Here is a 15,018-nt window from a genome sequence, read left to right as displayed (position 1 = left end):
ACGGCCAACCCGAAGAAGTGTGCAATTGGGCGGGTGGAAGTTAGGTATCTGGGGTTCCACTTGGGTCATGGGCAGGTGCGTCCACAGGTTGACAAAACCGCAGCGATTGCAGCCTGTCTGGCGCCCAAGACCAAAAAGGGGGTAAGGCAGTTTTTGGGGCTAGTTGGCTACTACCAAAGGTTTGTGCCTAGTTATTCTGATGTCACCAGCCTGCTGACTGACCTTACAAAAAAGGGGGCTCCCAATCCGGTCCAGTGGACAGAGTCGTGCCAACAGGCCTTCCTTAAGGTAAAGTCCGCACTATGTGGGGGGCCGTTTTTACATGCACCTGATTTCTCTCTCCCCTTTATTTTGCAGGCTGATGCATCTGACGGGGCTGGGCACAGTGCTCTCGCAGGAGGTGGGAGAGGAGGAACGGCCAGTGCTATTTATTAGTCACAAGCTCTCCTTCAGGGAGACAAAATATAGTACCATCGAGAAGGAGTGTCTTGCGATTAAGTGGGCTGTTCTGACCCTCCGCTACTACCTTCTGGGGCGAGCCTTCACCCTCTGTTCTGATGATGCTCCTCTGCAGTGGCTCCACCGCATGAAGGATACTAACGCGCAGATCACCCGCTGGTAACTGGCTCTTCAGCCCTTTAAGTTCAAGGTGATCCACAAACCGGGGGCACAGATGGTTGTGGCTGACTTTCTCTCCAGAAATGGGGGAGGAGTAGGCAGGCCGGATGTTGCCCCAGCCTGAGTCAGCGGTGGGGGTATGGCATGGAGGGCGTGGTCATGTGTCGGTCTGCGGGAGAGAGAGCGGTAAGGCTCGTCACCTGGTTCATAATTATCTCTAACACCTGTATCTCATTGTAGTGATAGTGGAGGGAGACTTAAAAGGCATGCCAGAGCATCAGAGAGGAGGGAGAGTAACCTAAAGCACCACAGTGTCTGAGAGTGTGCCATATTTATTAACGTGTTTGTTTATTTATAACGACGGTTATCGTCATGTGTGTAGAGAAAGAAAACTGCCAATTAAAGAGCTAACCTTGAACCTGCTTCGTTGTCCCCTGACTCCTCCGTTGCCCTGAACTAATAACCTTTCCACACTAATTTAGAATGAATTTATTTTTAATTGAGTTACTAAAATTATACTGCACTGACACCAAATCCGACTGTACAATAAATACGTTTCCTGTTCCAAAAGCAACATATTTGCCACGTGGATCCTTGAAAGACAGTCAAACATAAGTAATAAGCTACAAGAGGCCTTGCGCTACAGTGGTTCAATATTCATAAATTAATGTATTGTTTTTCAATGGGGTATTTAAGCAGCGCGAGTAAGCAGTATGAACTCTGTCTCTGCTCTTGTAAATGCTCATCACATGACCATAGTGAAGTTAATTTCCAATATATCAGAGAATCATCATAATCCTCAAACCCACGAGGGATTGGAGCAACTCACCGGATTTACCATCACATGGCACTAGCGAAACAGAGATGACCGGCTGTATGTGCAGTTACACAGGAAAACCATTTTAATCTGAGCACACGGCTGCTCCCCATCACAGAACACAGACTCATTCAGCAGTTCAGAACTGATCCACAGACATAAATATTTCATTAGAGGAGAAAGCATTGTCTCTCTCTCTGCCCTTTCTTGTGTGGAACACAAAAGGAGATGTTTTGCTCTTTTCCGTACAATGAAAATTAATGGAGACTGCATCTGTTGAGCTCCACAAATAGTCATCATAAGAGTAGTCAATACAACTTATGTGCTATATTCCAAGTCTTCTGACGTCATATAATAGCTTTCGAATCTTGCAGCTCTCAAATTTCGTTCACATTCAGATTTAAATATGTATGTTATTGTGTGTCGCAATCAATTGCATTGTGTCAAAATTGAATATAAGGAAGTGTGAAATAGATTTGAGAGTTACAGTGGCAGATTTTCAGTGAAAAATGACCATGTTCAGTCTGTTCCTCAAGCTATTGTATGTCAAGCTATTGTTTGACTTTACAAGACTTGGAAATATAGAGTCATTTGGACAACTTTTATCATTTTTTTAAAAGGTCCTTTTTGAAGCTTGAGAGATGTGGTCACTAGGGATGTCATAACATATCGATATATTAATTATTGATCGGCACATTATTTTATCGATACATTTTTCAAGAATCGATATATTAACATCAGCCGACATTTAAATTAGAAGCCTAATTTGTGTGCTTTCAATTCACTGCCAGTTGCATTCCATTCAGTGCAGTCTGACGTAATAGCTTTGAGAGACCACAAGTGGGTGACATAACATTTACTGAAGCCGGTCGTGACATGGATGAGGCACAGTTATCACACACATTACAAGCTGATGGCAGTCCAAAGTTACAAAGGTTTTTGTTCTTCTTCAAGAATGAACAAAGTGATGTTGTTGGGTTTGAAGGTTAGTTTATGAAACTGGTAACTGTGCAAACTGAAGGAATAGAAATGGCGATGTTTATTTGGGTCTGGGCAATAAGGCAAAAAATTAAATCTCGATCTTGATTCACAATTCGATTTTTAAATTTTTAAATGTACTCAACAAAGTAACTCCAACATGATTAAAATAATCTTTATTAGAATGCAAGGCAACCTGGTTAGAGAAATCAAAGTTAATTTCATTATAGGCATGCAAGGAAAATGCACACAAAAAAAACTGCACCACACAGGAAACTGTCAACATAATGTAAATGTAAATTAAATTAAACTCTAATAAACCCAGATGTTGAGAAATAATAGTAGTATAAAATAAGAAAACTGCAAAATACTTCTTAGCAAATGTAGGTATTAATTTTTATTATAATTTGTAAGTATAATCATAAACCGCTGCCAATAGAGTCCAGGACAAGCGGCGGCATATTTAAGGGTACACGTGGAGCAGCGCAGCAATATGAAAAGATTTATCATTACAATTTAACTTGCAAAGTTTTTCAAAATAATCGCTTGCCAAATGTTGGCTATAGATGCAGTACACTTGAAACACGTCACAGAACAAAGCAATAATTAATAGGGGTCGGATTATCGTGGCACGATACATCACGGTTCAAAAATGTGACGATGCGCATCGTGGAGATGAGACTTTATCCAATTCGCGCAACACCCTACGCCAGCATAACACGTGCATACTAGCAGGCACATGTTTTTCAATGAGTTTGGCTGAAACAAACTGCGGAAATTGAAAGTGAAACCAGCAGCAGGAGGGAGGTGTGCCTTTTCAGCACGAGGGATGGAATGTCTGTTTGAAGCATGAGAGTGATTTGCTGTGACTGCGTGAGAGAAAATTAAAGTTTACAGAGGTTAAATGTATTGCCATATTCATCTACTATATAATGATGAATATTATGTATAATAAAGCTATGGGGGAATATACATAATCCTAATGTCAAATGTCATGACTGATTTGATTTCATTAGTAAATTATTATTTAACTGTATAAGCATGCACTTCCATTAAATATGTATTTTTGAAAATAATATTTAAAAGTAACCAGAGACAATATCATTTTAGAAAAGTACAATTTTAATTTAAAATATTTTAAATGTATGTAATCAGTGACAGAGTGTAGGCAGCATTTGTATCAAACATAATTCTGTATTTTCAGTAAACAGAATTATTAGCTAATCTTTCCATTTGGTGCCACCATTGCCCTGTTCTGGGCTGATTTTAATCCCAGTACATCTCTGATAGATCAATTAGCACTTTTAAGAACAGTACTTTTAGCAAAATTTTTAAAGGAAATCAACTCTTTTGCATATGTCTTTAAAGAATAAAGAACGAACCGTGAGTGCAGTATCGTGAACTGAACCGAATCGTGAAATGAGTGAATCGTTAAACTCCTAATAATTAGTGATCTATCTGAATCATCATGGTAAAAGGAGGAGAGATGGATGTCTGATTCTCCAATTTTCAGCCTATCCATATTATGTATGACGCGCCCGTAACTAAGGCTTTATTATGGGTATTTAAAGAAATGAAAAGAGACAGTTCATCAACAAGCCAGTTATGGTCTTAACATGCATGATGGACAAAGCTGAGCTACAATCACACAGTACAATCATACTGGAAATATTACTGGTGTCTTTTATATCAGTCTCCATGTTGTTAACCTGTTAAATTAATTTGGAGACCACACACATGTGCAGCTGATCAGATTAGAGGCGGCATCAAGCCAAGTGCTATAAACATTTGTTCTCTTCCTAATTCAGCATTTAGTGAATTTACAACTTATCTAGCTATAGCGTTTGCTAATATTTTTATGCAAAACCTCGATTCCTCATTTAAAAAAAATAAATAACATTTTTTGTCAAAACATAAATTCGAATTGATTAAAAAAATAAAAAAAATCTCCCTTCCCTATTTTTATTATGCAATTTCCCTGTATGTAGCATTGATTAGGTCTTTCATTCAAGCTGTCAAACCAAAAAAAAAAAAAAAAAAAAAAAAACATACTTGTAACTAAAAATACATATTGTAGGCTCTATGAAAGATACTTATACACAACATATCATCCACTGATGGCTAGAGTAAATAATCCTAAAAATGTCCTTTGATAGTTATTTGGGTCAAATTTAATGAAAAACTATGCGAGTTGAGCTGCGTGGCGCTGCAGAATTTTTAACATCGGTGTGTGCGTATGTACCTTCATAGAAGATAATTGTTTTGAATTTTAGAACACGCCATGTCGTCCGTCAGATGTGTCCAGTGCATGACCCTCTTAAATTAACCCTGCCGCTCACACTTTACCAAAGGTGAAAATCTTCTGATTATCGATATGTGAAAACGGCATCGATCCCATGCCTAGTGGTCACTATGAACTGTTGTTGAAAGTAAAAAAGATGCGTGCAGATTCTCTTTTTGAGTCCCAAAGAAGAACATCAAATGGGTTTGGAACGACAGTAAATTTTAATTTGCGTATGGTGTATGGTCACTTACATGGCACAGCATAGTAGTACAGGTTATCTCTGATGGTCTCCTGCAGCTGGTGATCAGCTGAGCTCCTTTGAAAGCGCAGACTCAAGAAATACCTCAGATCTGTCCTCAGCCTGCCACCTAAACACACACACGCACACACACACACACACACAGAAATCAATTCTTCAATCAATGGCCCACATCAATTAGCATCAGATTATCCACTGATGTATGTCTATGCTGTACACCGTTGACTAGATTAAACCTGTGCACTCGTTCATCAGTTGATTAATAGTGTTGAGACTCATTCGCAGTAGAAAATGTACTGTATGATAATAGTCTGATAAGAATCTGACCTTAAGGTCAAAATCAGTAACTATGTTTCCATCAACGTTTTTTTAATGCGCATTTTGGGATATCATATAAAATATTGCATAAAAACTGCTGGATGGAAACACCAAGATGCAAATAAATCTCCAAAATGCACATAAAAAATGTATACGCTCGCTTGAGGTGGATACATTTTTTATTCGATAAGAAGAAATGTGCAAAAACTATAATGAAAACACATTTACCGAATAAACTCCTACTGAATTTGTTAGGAAATCAAAAATGTCATGTGACTGAAAAACTCGTTCATTACTGGACTAACCAGCGGGCCACTCATCACATCTGAAATGTTGCTCTGGTCATCCTGAAATAACGGTGACTAGAAAATCCAAAGCCTACAAAGAGTTTGCAGAGCAAATAAGTCGAAAACAAACTTGAACTGTACGGAAGAGAAGGTTTATTGACACTTTTGAAAAATATCTTATAGAGCTGCACGGTATAGTCATAAGGATGGATGAAAGCACATACTGTATATAGTGCTCCCAGAAGTATCCCTGTCGCTCCCAAACATGAGACAAAGTTCTTTACATTGTTTTGTCTGCTTGCTCTAAACTGCCACTATTTTATTAATAAAACACTCACAGTGGCTACAATTTATCCTGCAGTGACGATTTCATCCTTTCACATGGCTTTATTCACATATTGTTTTTGTGATAATATGTTCCCTATCTGTCACTCGCTCAAAGTTGTGTCGATGTAGTGACACTAGGGGTCGCCCTTGGGAGCCCCATACACCTCTGATCTTTGAGAAAAGGCCAGTGGGAATTGGCGAGTGGAATTTGCATGCCACTCCCCCGGACATAGGGGTATAAAAGGAGCTGGTTTGCAACCACTCATTCAGATTTTTTCTTCGGAGCCGAGCGGTTGTGTTTCAGCGAGCTGAATTCCTGTGCCGATCCATTCACCTCAAAAGTTGTTGGATTTACGGCGCATTGTAGCAGTTTCTCCCCCTCTTGCACCGGTGGTGTGTAGAGAATGCCCCTGGGCGCTTCAGCAGCTAAAAGTGTATATTCTTCCTAATAAAATAGTTTACTTTCCTACTAAAAGAGTGGCACAGACAGAGCATCTTTTTAAAGATGCCTTTCCGTCTGTGTATAATTCCTGGTTGCGGTCGCTATCTCTCCGCTTCTGATGGCCACGATCGCTTTCTCACATGCTTGGGCGCTGCCCACGCGGAGACATTGTTCGTGGATGGGTCATGTCCTCATTGCGAGAATATGACCATTGCAACGTTGCGGTCACAGCTTTCCTTTGTCAGAGGGAAAGCTACCCCAGCGGCTCACCGCCTCAGTCCTTCTACCTACGGGTATGAGGCCGCGGCGGTTAGCACTGGGGGTGATTTGGGGACCTCAATGGGAGCTTCTCTGCTGGGAAACCCCCCACGGACCTCCCATTCCCCAGTACGCTCGTGTGCCCCAGTCGAGCTCTGGGATGAGACCGCCGGCTTGTCTCAGGGCGAGTTCGCGATCTCATTCAGGATTTGCGAAGAGGATGTGCTCTTGATCACAGCATCGGAGAGCGGGCTCGTCCAGTCTGACGCCGAGGACTCGACTGGGCTCCAACCCTCGGGTTCGGTCGCCCAGTTGCAGGCTGACACGGAGCTGGCGGCCATGTTTGCCTGGGCGGCTGTAAGCGTTGGGCTGGAGTGGAACCCTTCACTCCCCCCTGAACCCTCACAGCTCGATGATTAGTTCCTGGGCTCAGAGCGCCGCTCACGGCCATGCCCCGCCCCGGTTCCTTTCTTCCCGGAGGTGCACAATGAGCTCACAAGATCATGGCGAGCACCTTTCACTGCCCGGACCCGATTTATGGGCTCCTCCGCTCTCACTACCCTCCACGGTGGGGCTGCCAGGGGGTACTCGGTGATTCCCCAGGTGGATAAGGTGGTTGCGGTGCACTTGTGCCCGCAAAACGCCGCCAGCTGGCGGATCTGTCCGAGACTCCCGTCCAGGGTCTGTAGGCTTACGCCTCCGTCCTGCACACCATGGCTCTCCTGCAAGTTCACCAAGCCAAGGCGCTGAGAGAACTGCACGAGGGTAGTTCTGACCCGGGATTGATGCAATAGCTGTGCTCAGCAACCGATCTCGCCCTCCGGGTGACGGTCACGGTGCGGTCTCTCGGGCAGGCAATGTCCACCCTGGTGGTCCAGAAGCGCCACCTTTGGCTCAACCTGATCGAGATGAAGGAGGTTGACAAGGTACGATTCCTTGACACCACCATCTCCCAGATTGGCCTATTCGGCAACACCATTGAGGACTTTGCCCAGCAATTCTCGACGGTTAAACAGATGTAGGCTATCCAGCACATCCTGCTGGGGCACGGATCAAGATCCCGCACCCCGTCTGCTCATCGCCAAGGGTGTCCCCCTGCGGCCGCAACACCAGCAGGAAGTAGACGCCACCCGGCCCACTGCTAAGAACCCGAGGAAGGCTTCGAAGTGCCCTTGAGATGGGTGACCCAGGGAGACGGAGACCCGCTACAGACCTGGAGCTGGTAAACAGACCACTCCATCCCCCGGTGGAGGGCCAGGAGAAGAATACTTGTTTTCCTTTTCTTATAATTTCGCCGCACACCCAAAGGGCTGCGGTACCCACATTTCCAAGAAAAGAGCGGTTTCCTCACTTCCTGGGTCACACATTCGGTGTCAACAGCCGCCGGGGACCGTACCTTTATGGAAGGCATGGCGCTACGGAGACGGGCCCCCTGCGCGCCCAGCTGTGGCACAATAGCACCCACGCCAGGATGGTTGCGACAGACCACGAGGACGATTTCCCTTCTCCCCGTTCCACACCGGTCCGATGGTGGGTATACCATACCCCCCCCAACGTGGTGCCTCAGGCTCCACCCCGCCGCAAGGCCCCACCCGCCGGTACGTCCGATGCGATTGTTCCCTTGGTCCCCCTCGCCTGGAGCTTGGGGGCGTGGCTTGCACTCCCCAATCCGTCATGGTGGCTGACCAGGACCGTCCGACTCGGCTACGCAATTCAGTTCGCCAAGCGTCCGTCCAGGTTCAATGCCGTCTGCTTCACCTCGGTGATGGGCAAGAACGGCGCTGCCTTGCGTGCGGAAATTGCGTCCCTTCTATGAAAGGAAGCGATAGAGCCTGACCCTCCTGCCAAGATGAAGAAGGGGTTTTACAGCCCCTACTTCATCGTACCAAAAAAAGGCGGTGGGTTGCGGACAATCTTGGACCTGCAAGTATTGAACCAGGCCTTGCACAGACTCCCGTTCAAGATGCAGATGCAAAAACGCATTTTAGCGAGCATCCGGCATCAAGATTGGTTCGCGGCGGTAGACCTGAAGGATGCGTACTTCCACGTCTTGGTTTCACCTCGACACAGGCCCTTCCTGCGGTTTGCTTTCGAGGGCCAGGCATACCAGTACAAGGTCCTCTCGTTCGGTCTGTCCCTGTCACCTCGCGCCTTCACGAAAGTCGCAGAGGCAGCTTTTGCCCCGCTAAGGGAAGTGGGCATCCGCATCCTCAACTATCTCGACGACTGGCTGATTCTAGCTCACTCTCGGGATTTGTTGTGTGCGCACAGGGACTTGGTGCTCAGCCACCTCAGCCGGCTGGGGCTTCGGGTCAACTGGGAAAAGAGCAAGCTCTCCTCGGTTCAGAGCATCTCTTTTTTCTGCATGGAGTTAGACTCAGTCTCTATGATGATGCTCACGAGCAAGCGCGCGCAGTCAGTGCTGAACTGCCTGAAGGCGTTCAGGCGGAGAACAGCAGTCCCACTGAAACAATTTCAGAGGCTCCTGGGGCACTGGCGTCCTCGGTGGCGGTCACACCGCTCGGGTTGATGCATATGAGACCGCTTCAGCACTGGCTTCAGACTCGAGTCCCGAGATGGGCATGGCACCGCAGGGCACATCGCATGGCCATCATACCGATCGGCCGCCGCCTGTTCAGCCCTTGGACAGACCTTGCATTTCTGCAGGCAGGGGTCCCCTTAGTGCAGGTGTCCAGGTGCGTCGTGGTTGCAACAGATGCCTCCAAGCATGGCTGGGGCGCTGTGTGCAATGGGCACGCAGTCACTGGCTCCTGGACAGGGGCATGACTGCTTTGGCATATCAACTGCCTCGAGTTGCTGGCAGTATTGTTCGCCCTGTGGAGGCTTCAGCCGTTGATCCAGGACAAGCACGTGTTTGTCCGGACGCACAAGGCGGCGTGTGCTCTCGTCACATTTCGCAACTCGCCCGCCGTCTCCTCCTCTGGAGTCAGCAGCAGCTCAAGTCATTGCGAGCCACTCACATCCCGGGCGACCTCAACAGCGTGCCGGACATGCTGTCATGGCAGGTCACGCTCAGGGGAGAGTGGAGACTCCACTGGTCCAGCTGATTTGGAGTCGATTCGGTCAAGCGCAGGTAGACCTGTTTGCTTCCCGGGAATCCTCCCACTGCCACACAGATGCACTGGCACACAGCTGGCCCCAGAGGCTACACAAGTATGCGTTCCCCCCAGTGAGCCTACTTGCACAGACGTTGTGCAAGTTCAGGGAGGACGAGGAGCAGGTCGTCCTCCCTGAATCTCCATGTCTGGCCCTTGGATGGGAGGCAGAAGACCTAAGTGGCTTACCGCCCGCGGTGGTAGACACGATCACTCAGGCTAGGGCTCCCTCTACGAGGTGCCTTGAAGTATGCCATGAAGTGGCATCTGTTCGCTAAGTGGTTTTCTTCCCGACGCGAAAGCTGTCCCCCGTTCCCTGATGGCGGGAACAAGACTTTGTGTCCCTCCTGCCACAACACTGAACTACTCGCTGAAATGGCCGGGAGCTTGTCTCGGCTCCTCAGCACAAAACCTGAATGAGTGGATGCAAGCCAGCTCCTTTTATACCCGTATGTCCGGGGGAGTGGCATACAAATTCCACTCGCCAATTCCCATTGGCCTTTTCTCAAAAATCAGAGGTGTTTGGGGCTCCCAAGGGCGACCCCTAGTGTCACTACATCGACACAATGTCTCGTTTCCTCCATCAGGGAATGGAGGTTACGAAAGTAACCAGGATGTTTGTAGAGCCGAGGAGGGCGGGGCCGGGCTGGAATGAGACACACCCGGTCCCCAATCAGCCTGATGGGGCGCGCGAGGGATAAAGGCGGCCGGGGACGACAGTTCGAGAGAGAGAGAATTGCAGACAGCTGTACTGTGTGTTTTTAGTTGTGTGTTTTGGTTGGGTCTTTGGTTAATAAATTATTATTTAAGTTGTCAAGCCGGTTCTCGCCTCCTCCTTTCCTCTAAACCCCCTTACACTGGTGCCGAAACCCGGGAAGGAGGAGGGATTCCCGTCGCAGGATCCTCGACACTGCCGTCCACCCAGGGGAGCGCCGCTGCCGTCCGACGGGGGACGGAGTAGCCCGACCACCCGGACGCGGGGAACGGCCGCCGTCCGCGAGGGACTCCCCGACCGCCTGGAGCGAGGGAGCCGCTGCCGGGGGCGGAGGAGTGCCCTGCCGTCCCCTGGGAACGCGGAGGGGTCGAGAGAAGACCGCCGTCCACGGGGGGGGAGGAGGGAAGCGACTCCCCGACCGCCTGGAGTGGTAGGGCCGCTGCCAGGGGCGGAGGAGAGTCCCCACGGGACGCCGGGAACGCGGAGGGGCGTTCTGTCCGCTGGGGGTCGGAGGTCTGACTCCGGTCCACCCGGGGAGGAGCGGCTGCAGTCCGCCTGAGAGGGTGGAGTAGAGATCGAGGACCACGCGACGGCGCATCAGAGAACCGGTGAGTTTTTTTTTTTTCTCTCTCTCCTCTCTCTCTCTGTCGCTCCGTGTTGGCCTTTCCCTCGCCATTTTGTGTTGTTGTTGTTTTTCCCCTCCTGTCTCCTCCCAGGTCGAGGAAGGCGGGGAGGACCCGCCGGCAGTCGGGGCATAAGGCACGCCCCCCCCCGGAGAGGGAGGGTGGGGGGGATGTACGTCATGCCGGGGGCTCCCCGGCCTGAGGCAACGCCGGGAGGAGTGTAGAGCCGAGGAGGGCGGGGCAGGGCTGGAATGAGACACACCCGGTCCCCAATCAGCCTGATGGGGCGCGCGAGGGATAAAGGCGGCCGGGGACGACAGTTCGAGAGAGAGAGAATTGCAGACAGCTGTACTGTGTGTTTTTAGTTGTGTGTTTTGGTTGGGTCTTTGGTTAATAAATTTTTATTTAAGTTGTCAAGCCGGTTCTCGCCTCCTCCTTTCCTCTAAATCCCCTTACAATGTTTTTTTGCATAAATTAAATTCGCAACTTGGAAACATAGCAAGTGATGGGCAGTAGCTTTGCTACAAATAGCGAAGCTATTATCTTAACTACATTTATGAGTAGCAAGCTGGTAGCTTCGCTAGTTTTTAAATCAAGTAGCTTTTCAGTAGCAAAGCTATATTTTTGACTAGGTAGTGGCGTAGCGTTGACAAAAGCTACACTGCTACATCATGCCTTGTACCTGATGCCAGTTTTGAATCAGAACTAAAGATGTCCTATCACAAATTAATTGCTCATTTTGGTCGGTTCTTTACAATGAATCGCACATTATGGATGCGTTCCATTCAGAAGGGCTCATCCCTATGCCCTAATCCCTTCAGAGGGTTTGACCTCCAGAGTGAGAGCTTCAGAGTGTTGGAGGGTGTAGGGCTCAAAAATATCAGTCATTCGGAATGCCCTTCAGCGTCATCTATGCAATCCAAAGGAGCCGCTGCCGTCGCACAAAGGCTGATGCTAATGAACTTCACCTGCACCTAATCAGAAATATTTACACATGATTTTTACCTTACTATTAACTATTTTCAGAATGCAACCCGAAACTAAATACGAAAAAGACTATGAAGAAATTTAAGCTTCAGGTTTAAATGTTTTAAATAACTAGTATACAAGTACAGTATACGATCAATTAATAAATAAATAAAATGCCACTGTGTGTATTTATTTTATTTAAATTCCTTTATTAGAATAAGCAAATCAGTAAATTTACAGGGAAGTAACACAAGCAAGACAGTTTCAAACAGAAAGCCAGGCAGTTAAATGTATTTTGTTTTAAAAAGTTCATTATAATAATTAAAAGCCTTTTATAAATCACAGATTTTGTTTATAGAACCAGAGTATGTATAGTGGGGCAGCTGGATTTACAACAAACCTGCAGATTTATGACGTATGGTCCAGTTCCGGTCCGCTTGGCAGCGCAGCGTCCATCAGTTGAACTCTATGGAAACACCCCTTTTGAAGTGCCCTTCGAAGCAGCTATTTATGAGCCCTTCGGTTTGGAATGACCCTTCAACATGGCAGCCATGATCGTTCCCCCTTCTAAGTGCCCTTCGGAGCCAGATTTATCTTGTTTGGAATGCAGGGATTAGCAAAGCGGTCTGAATCGGTTCGTTATTGAATCTGAATAAGTCTGGCCCTGCATTTCAAATGGATCTCCGAAGGGCACTTAGAAGGTGAACGATCGTGGCCGCCATGTTGAAGGGTCATTCCAAACCAAAGGACTCATAAATAGCTGCTTCGAAGGGCACTTCAAAACGAGCATTTCCGTAGGGTTCAACTGATGGACACTTTGCTGCCAATCAGACCGGAACCGGACCATACGTCATAAAACTGCAGGTTACTCTGGTTCCATAAACAAAACGTCAGTGATCTATAAAGGCTTTTAATTATTATAATGAACTTAAAAACATTTAACTCTCTGGCTTTCTCTTTGAAACTGTTTTTTGCTTGTGTTATTTCCCTGTAAATTTACTGATTTCTTTATTCTAATAAAGGAGTTTAATTAAAATAAATATACACAGTGGCATTTTATTTATTTATTAATTGAACATATACTGTACTTGTATACTGGTTCATTGTTTTGGTTCACATATGTATTGCACCATACTTGTATACTGCAATACACTGTACCATGGCTTTGATAAACATCATGTGAATAACTCTTTTAGATGCTTTGACTATGATAGTATGCTCCATGCATTTGCGAATGAAAAAATATATAGTAGCTTAAATGTAGCAAGCTACTTTTGGCATGTAGCTTTTAGCTTATCTTAAAGGGGTCTATTTTTTATCATTTTATTATTTTCCCTGAGGTCCACTGATAATGTTATAAATGTTGTTGTTTTTGTTTTTTTTGGCACCAAAACAGTCACAAATTAGTAATATATGATAATTTTCCACCCTGTCTCTGGCCCTCTGTCTGAAATGCTCAGTTTTGGCATAAGCACCTGCTTAAAACTTCAACGTAAACGGCCGCTGTTATGATTGGCTAACATAATGCAGCCCCTCAAATTCAGCAAACTCAATCGGAAGAGAATGAACAAGCCCCTTGTGACAGACCTTTGTCTTTCTTGGGAAGGAGGAAGCAGGAGCCGGGTGAACCATCCAACGTAAGTCACTTTATTTTGCACAACACTTTTCAGTGTACACAAAACAAATGGCTTTTCAGCTCAATAAATACACAAAGATTTGCTTTTCAGCAGTCATGTTAACACAGACACACACACACATGGCTCCATGCGTCTCTCTCCAACTGCGGCTCTGCCTCCTCTTTATCTCTCTCCTGGCTGATTGAGATAATTCCTACCCAGGTGTCCATCCTTACCACTCGGCCACACCTCTCAACATAATAAAACAAAATCGCAGGGTTTACACATAATGCACATCCAACACATTGCATCTGAATATATTAAACTTTTCATCTCTAACACAACTGTTTATACTCAGCACCATAAACTATCAAACAGTCATAACATTTGAAATATTCATGAATGAAATGGTTTACTTATGTTTTTGAAGTGTTTTTAACTGCCCCATCCTTCAATAACAGTTCCTTTGCAAAGCTTGAACCATATTATGACTGGTATACACACTGACATGAGCTGGAAAAAACTAACACACAAAGTCCAAAGCACAGTGAAATTACGCACACATATAGTGAAGGCACACTGAGGTGCACATCGCTGGAAACACATCGAAATGGTCAAAGACTTCCATCTATATTTACATACACCAACAATTAAAAATAGTGCAGATGGGTGAAAGAACGTGTCCATGACATGTTTGTGCTCAAAGCAACACAGGCAGTAGCTGAATGAAAGAGAATTGCTTCTCCCTTTCAGAGTTGTAACTTGACATCGCGCCTATTAAAAGCAGCGAGATACATGGGAGCAGTCAAAGAGTCTGTGTAGTTCATGTTTATATAAAAAATTATTCAAAATTGTCCAGATGGGTCCCCTTTGGTGTTATGTTAGAAATAGTTAGCCACACTAGCTAAGTGTTAAAACATGCTAACAACATGTTAACAAATGTTAGCAACACCTAACAAAGTGCTAAAACATGCTAACAAAGTCTAGTTTAGAGCTAACACATATTAGCAATGCTTAGCTAAGTGCTAAAACATGTTAACAACACCTTGCAAAGTGTTAAAACATGCTAGCAATGCCTAGCAAAGTGTTAAAACATGCTAGCAACACGTAAAACATGCTAACAATGCCTAGCTAAGTGCTAAAACATGCTAACAACACCTAACAAAGTGCTAAAGCATGCTAACAAAGTCTAGTTTAGAGCTAACACATATTAGCAATGCTTAGCTAAGTGCTAAAACATGTTAACAACACCTTGCAAAGTGTTAAAACATGCTAGCAACATGTTAAAACATGCTAGCAACGCCTAGCAAAGTGTTAAAACATGCTAGCAACACGTAAAACATGCTAGCAATGCCTAGCTAAGTGCTAAAACATGCTAGAAACAAGCTAGC

At 45.8% G+C, this 15,018-nt stretch overlaps 1 protein-coding gene across 2 annotated transcripts in view; it reads right to left on the bottom strand.

The window, feature by feature from the left end:
- Positions 1-15,018, bottom strand: part of magi1a (membrane associated guanylate kinase, WW and PDZ domain containing 1a) — a 184,018-nt gene that overhangs the window by 129,054 nt on the left and 39,946 nt on the right. For both annotated transcript variants that reach the window (XM_051652787.1, XM_051652785.1), the window contains exon 2: positions 4,949-5,065. In XM_051652787.1, the coding sequence (XP_051508747.1) occupies positions 4,949-5,065 (117 nt within the window). The remainder of the gene's footprint in view (positions 1-4,948; positions 5,066-15,018) is intronic.

This window comes from Myxocyprinus asiaticus, chromosome 24, assembly GCF_019703515.2.
Source record: "Myxocyprinus asiaticus isolate MX2 ecotype Aquarium Trade chromosome 24, UBuf_Myxa_2, whole genome shotgun sequence".
NCBI lineage: Eukaryota > Metazoa > Chordata > Actinopteri > Cypriniformes > Catostomidae > Myxocyprinus > Myxocyprinus asiaticus.
The sequence above is the reverse complement of the archived record's forward strand: the minus strand, read 5'-3'. Positions and strand labels throughout refer to the sequence as shown.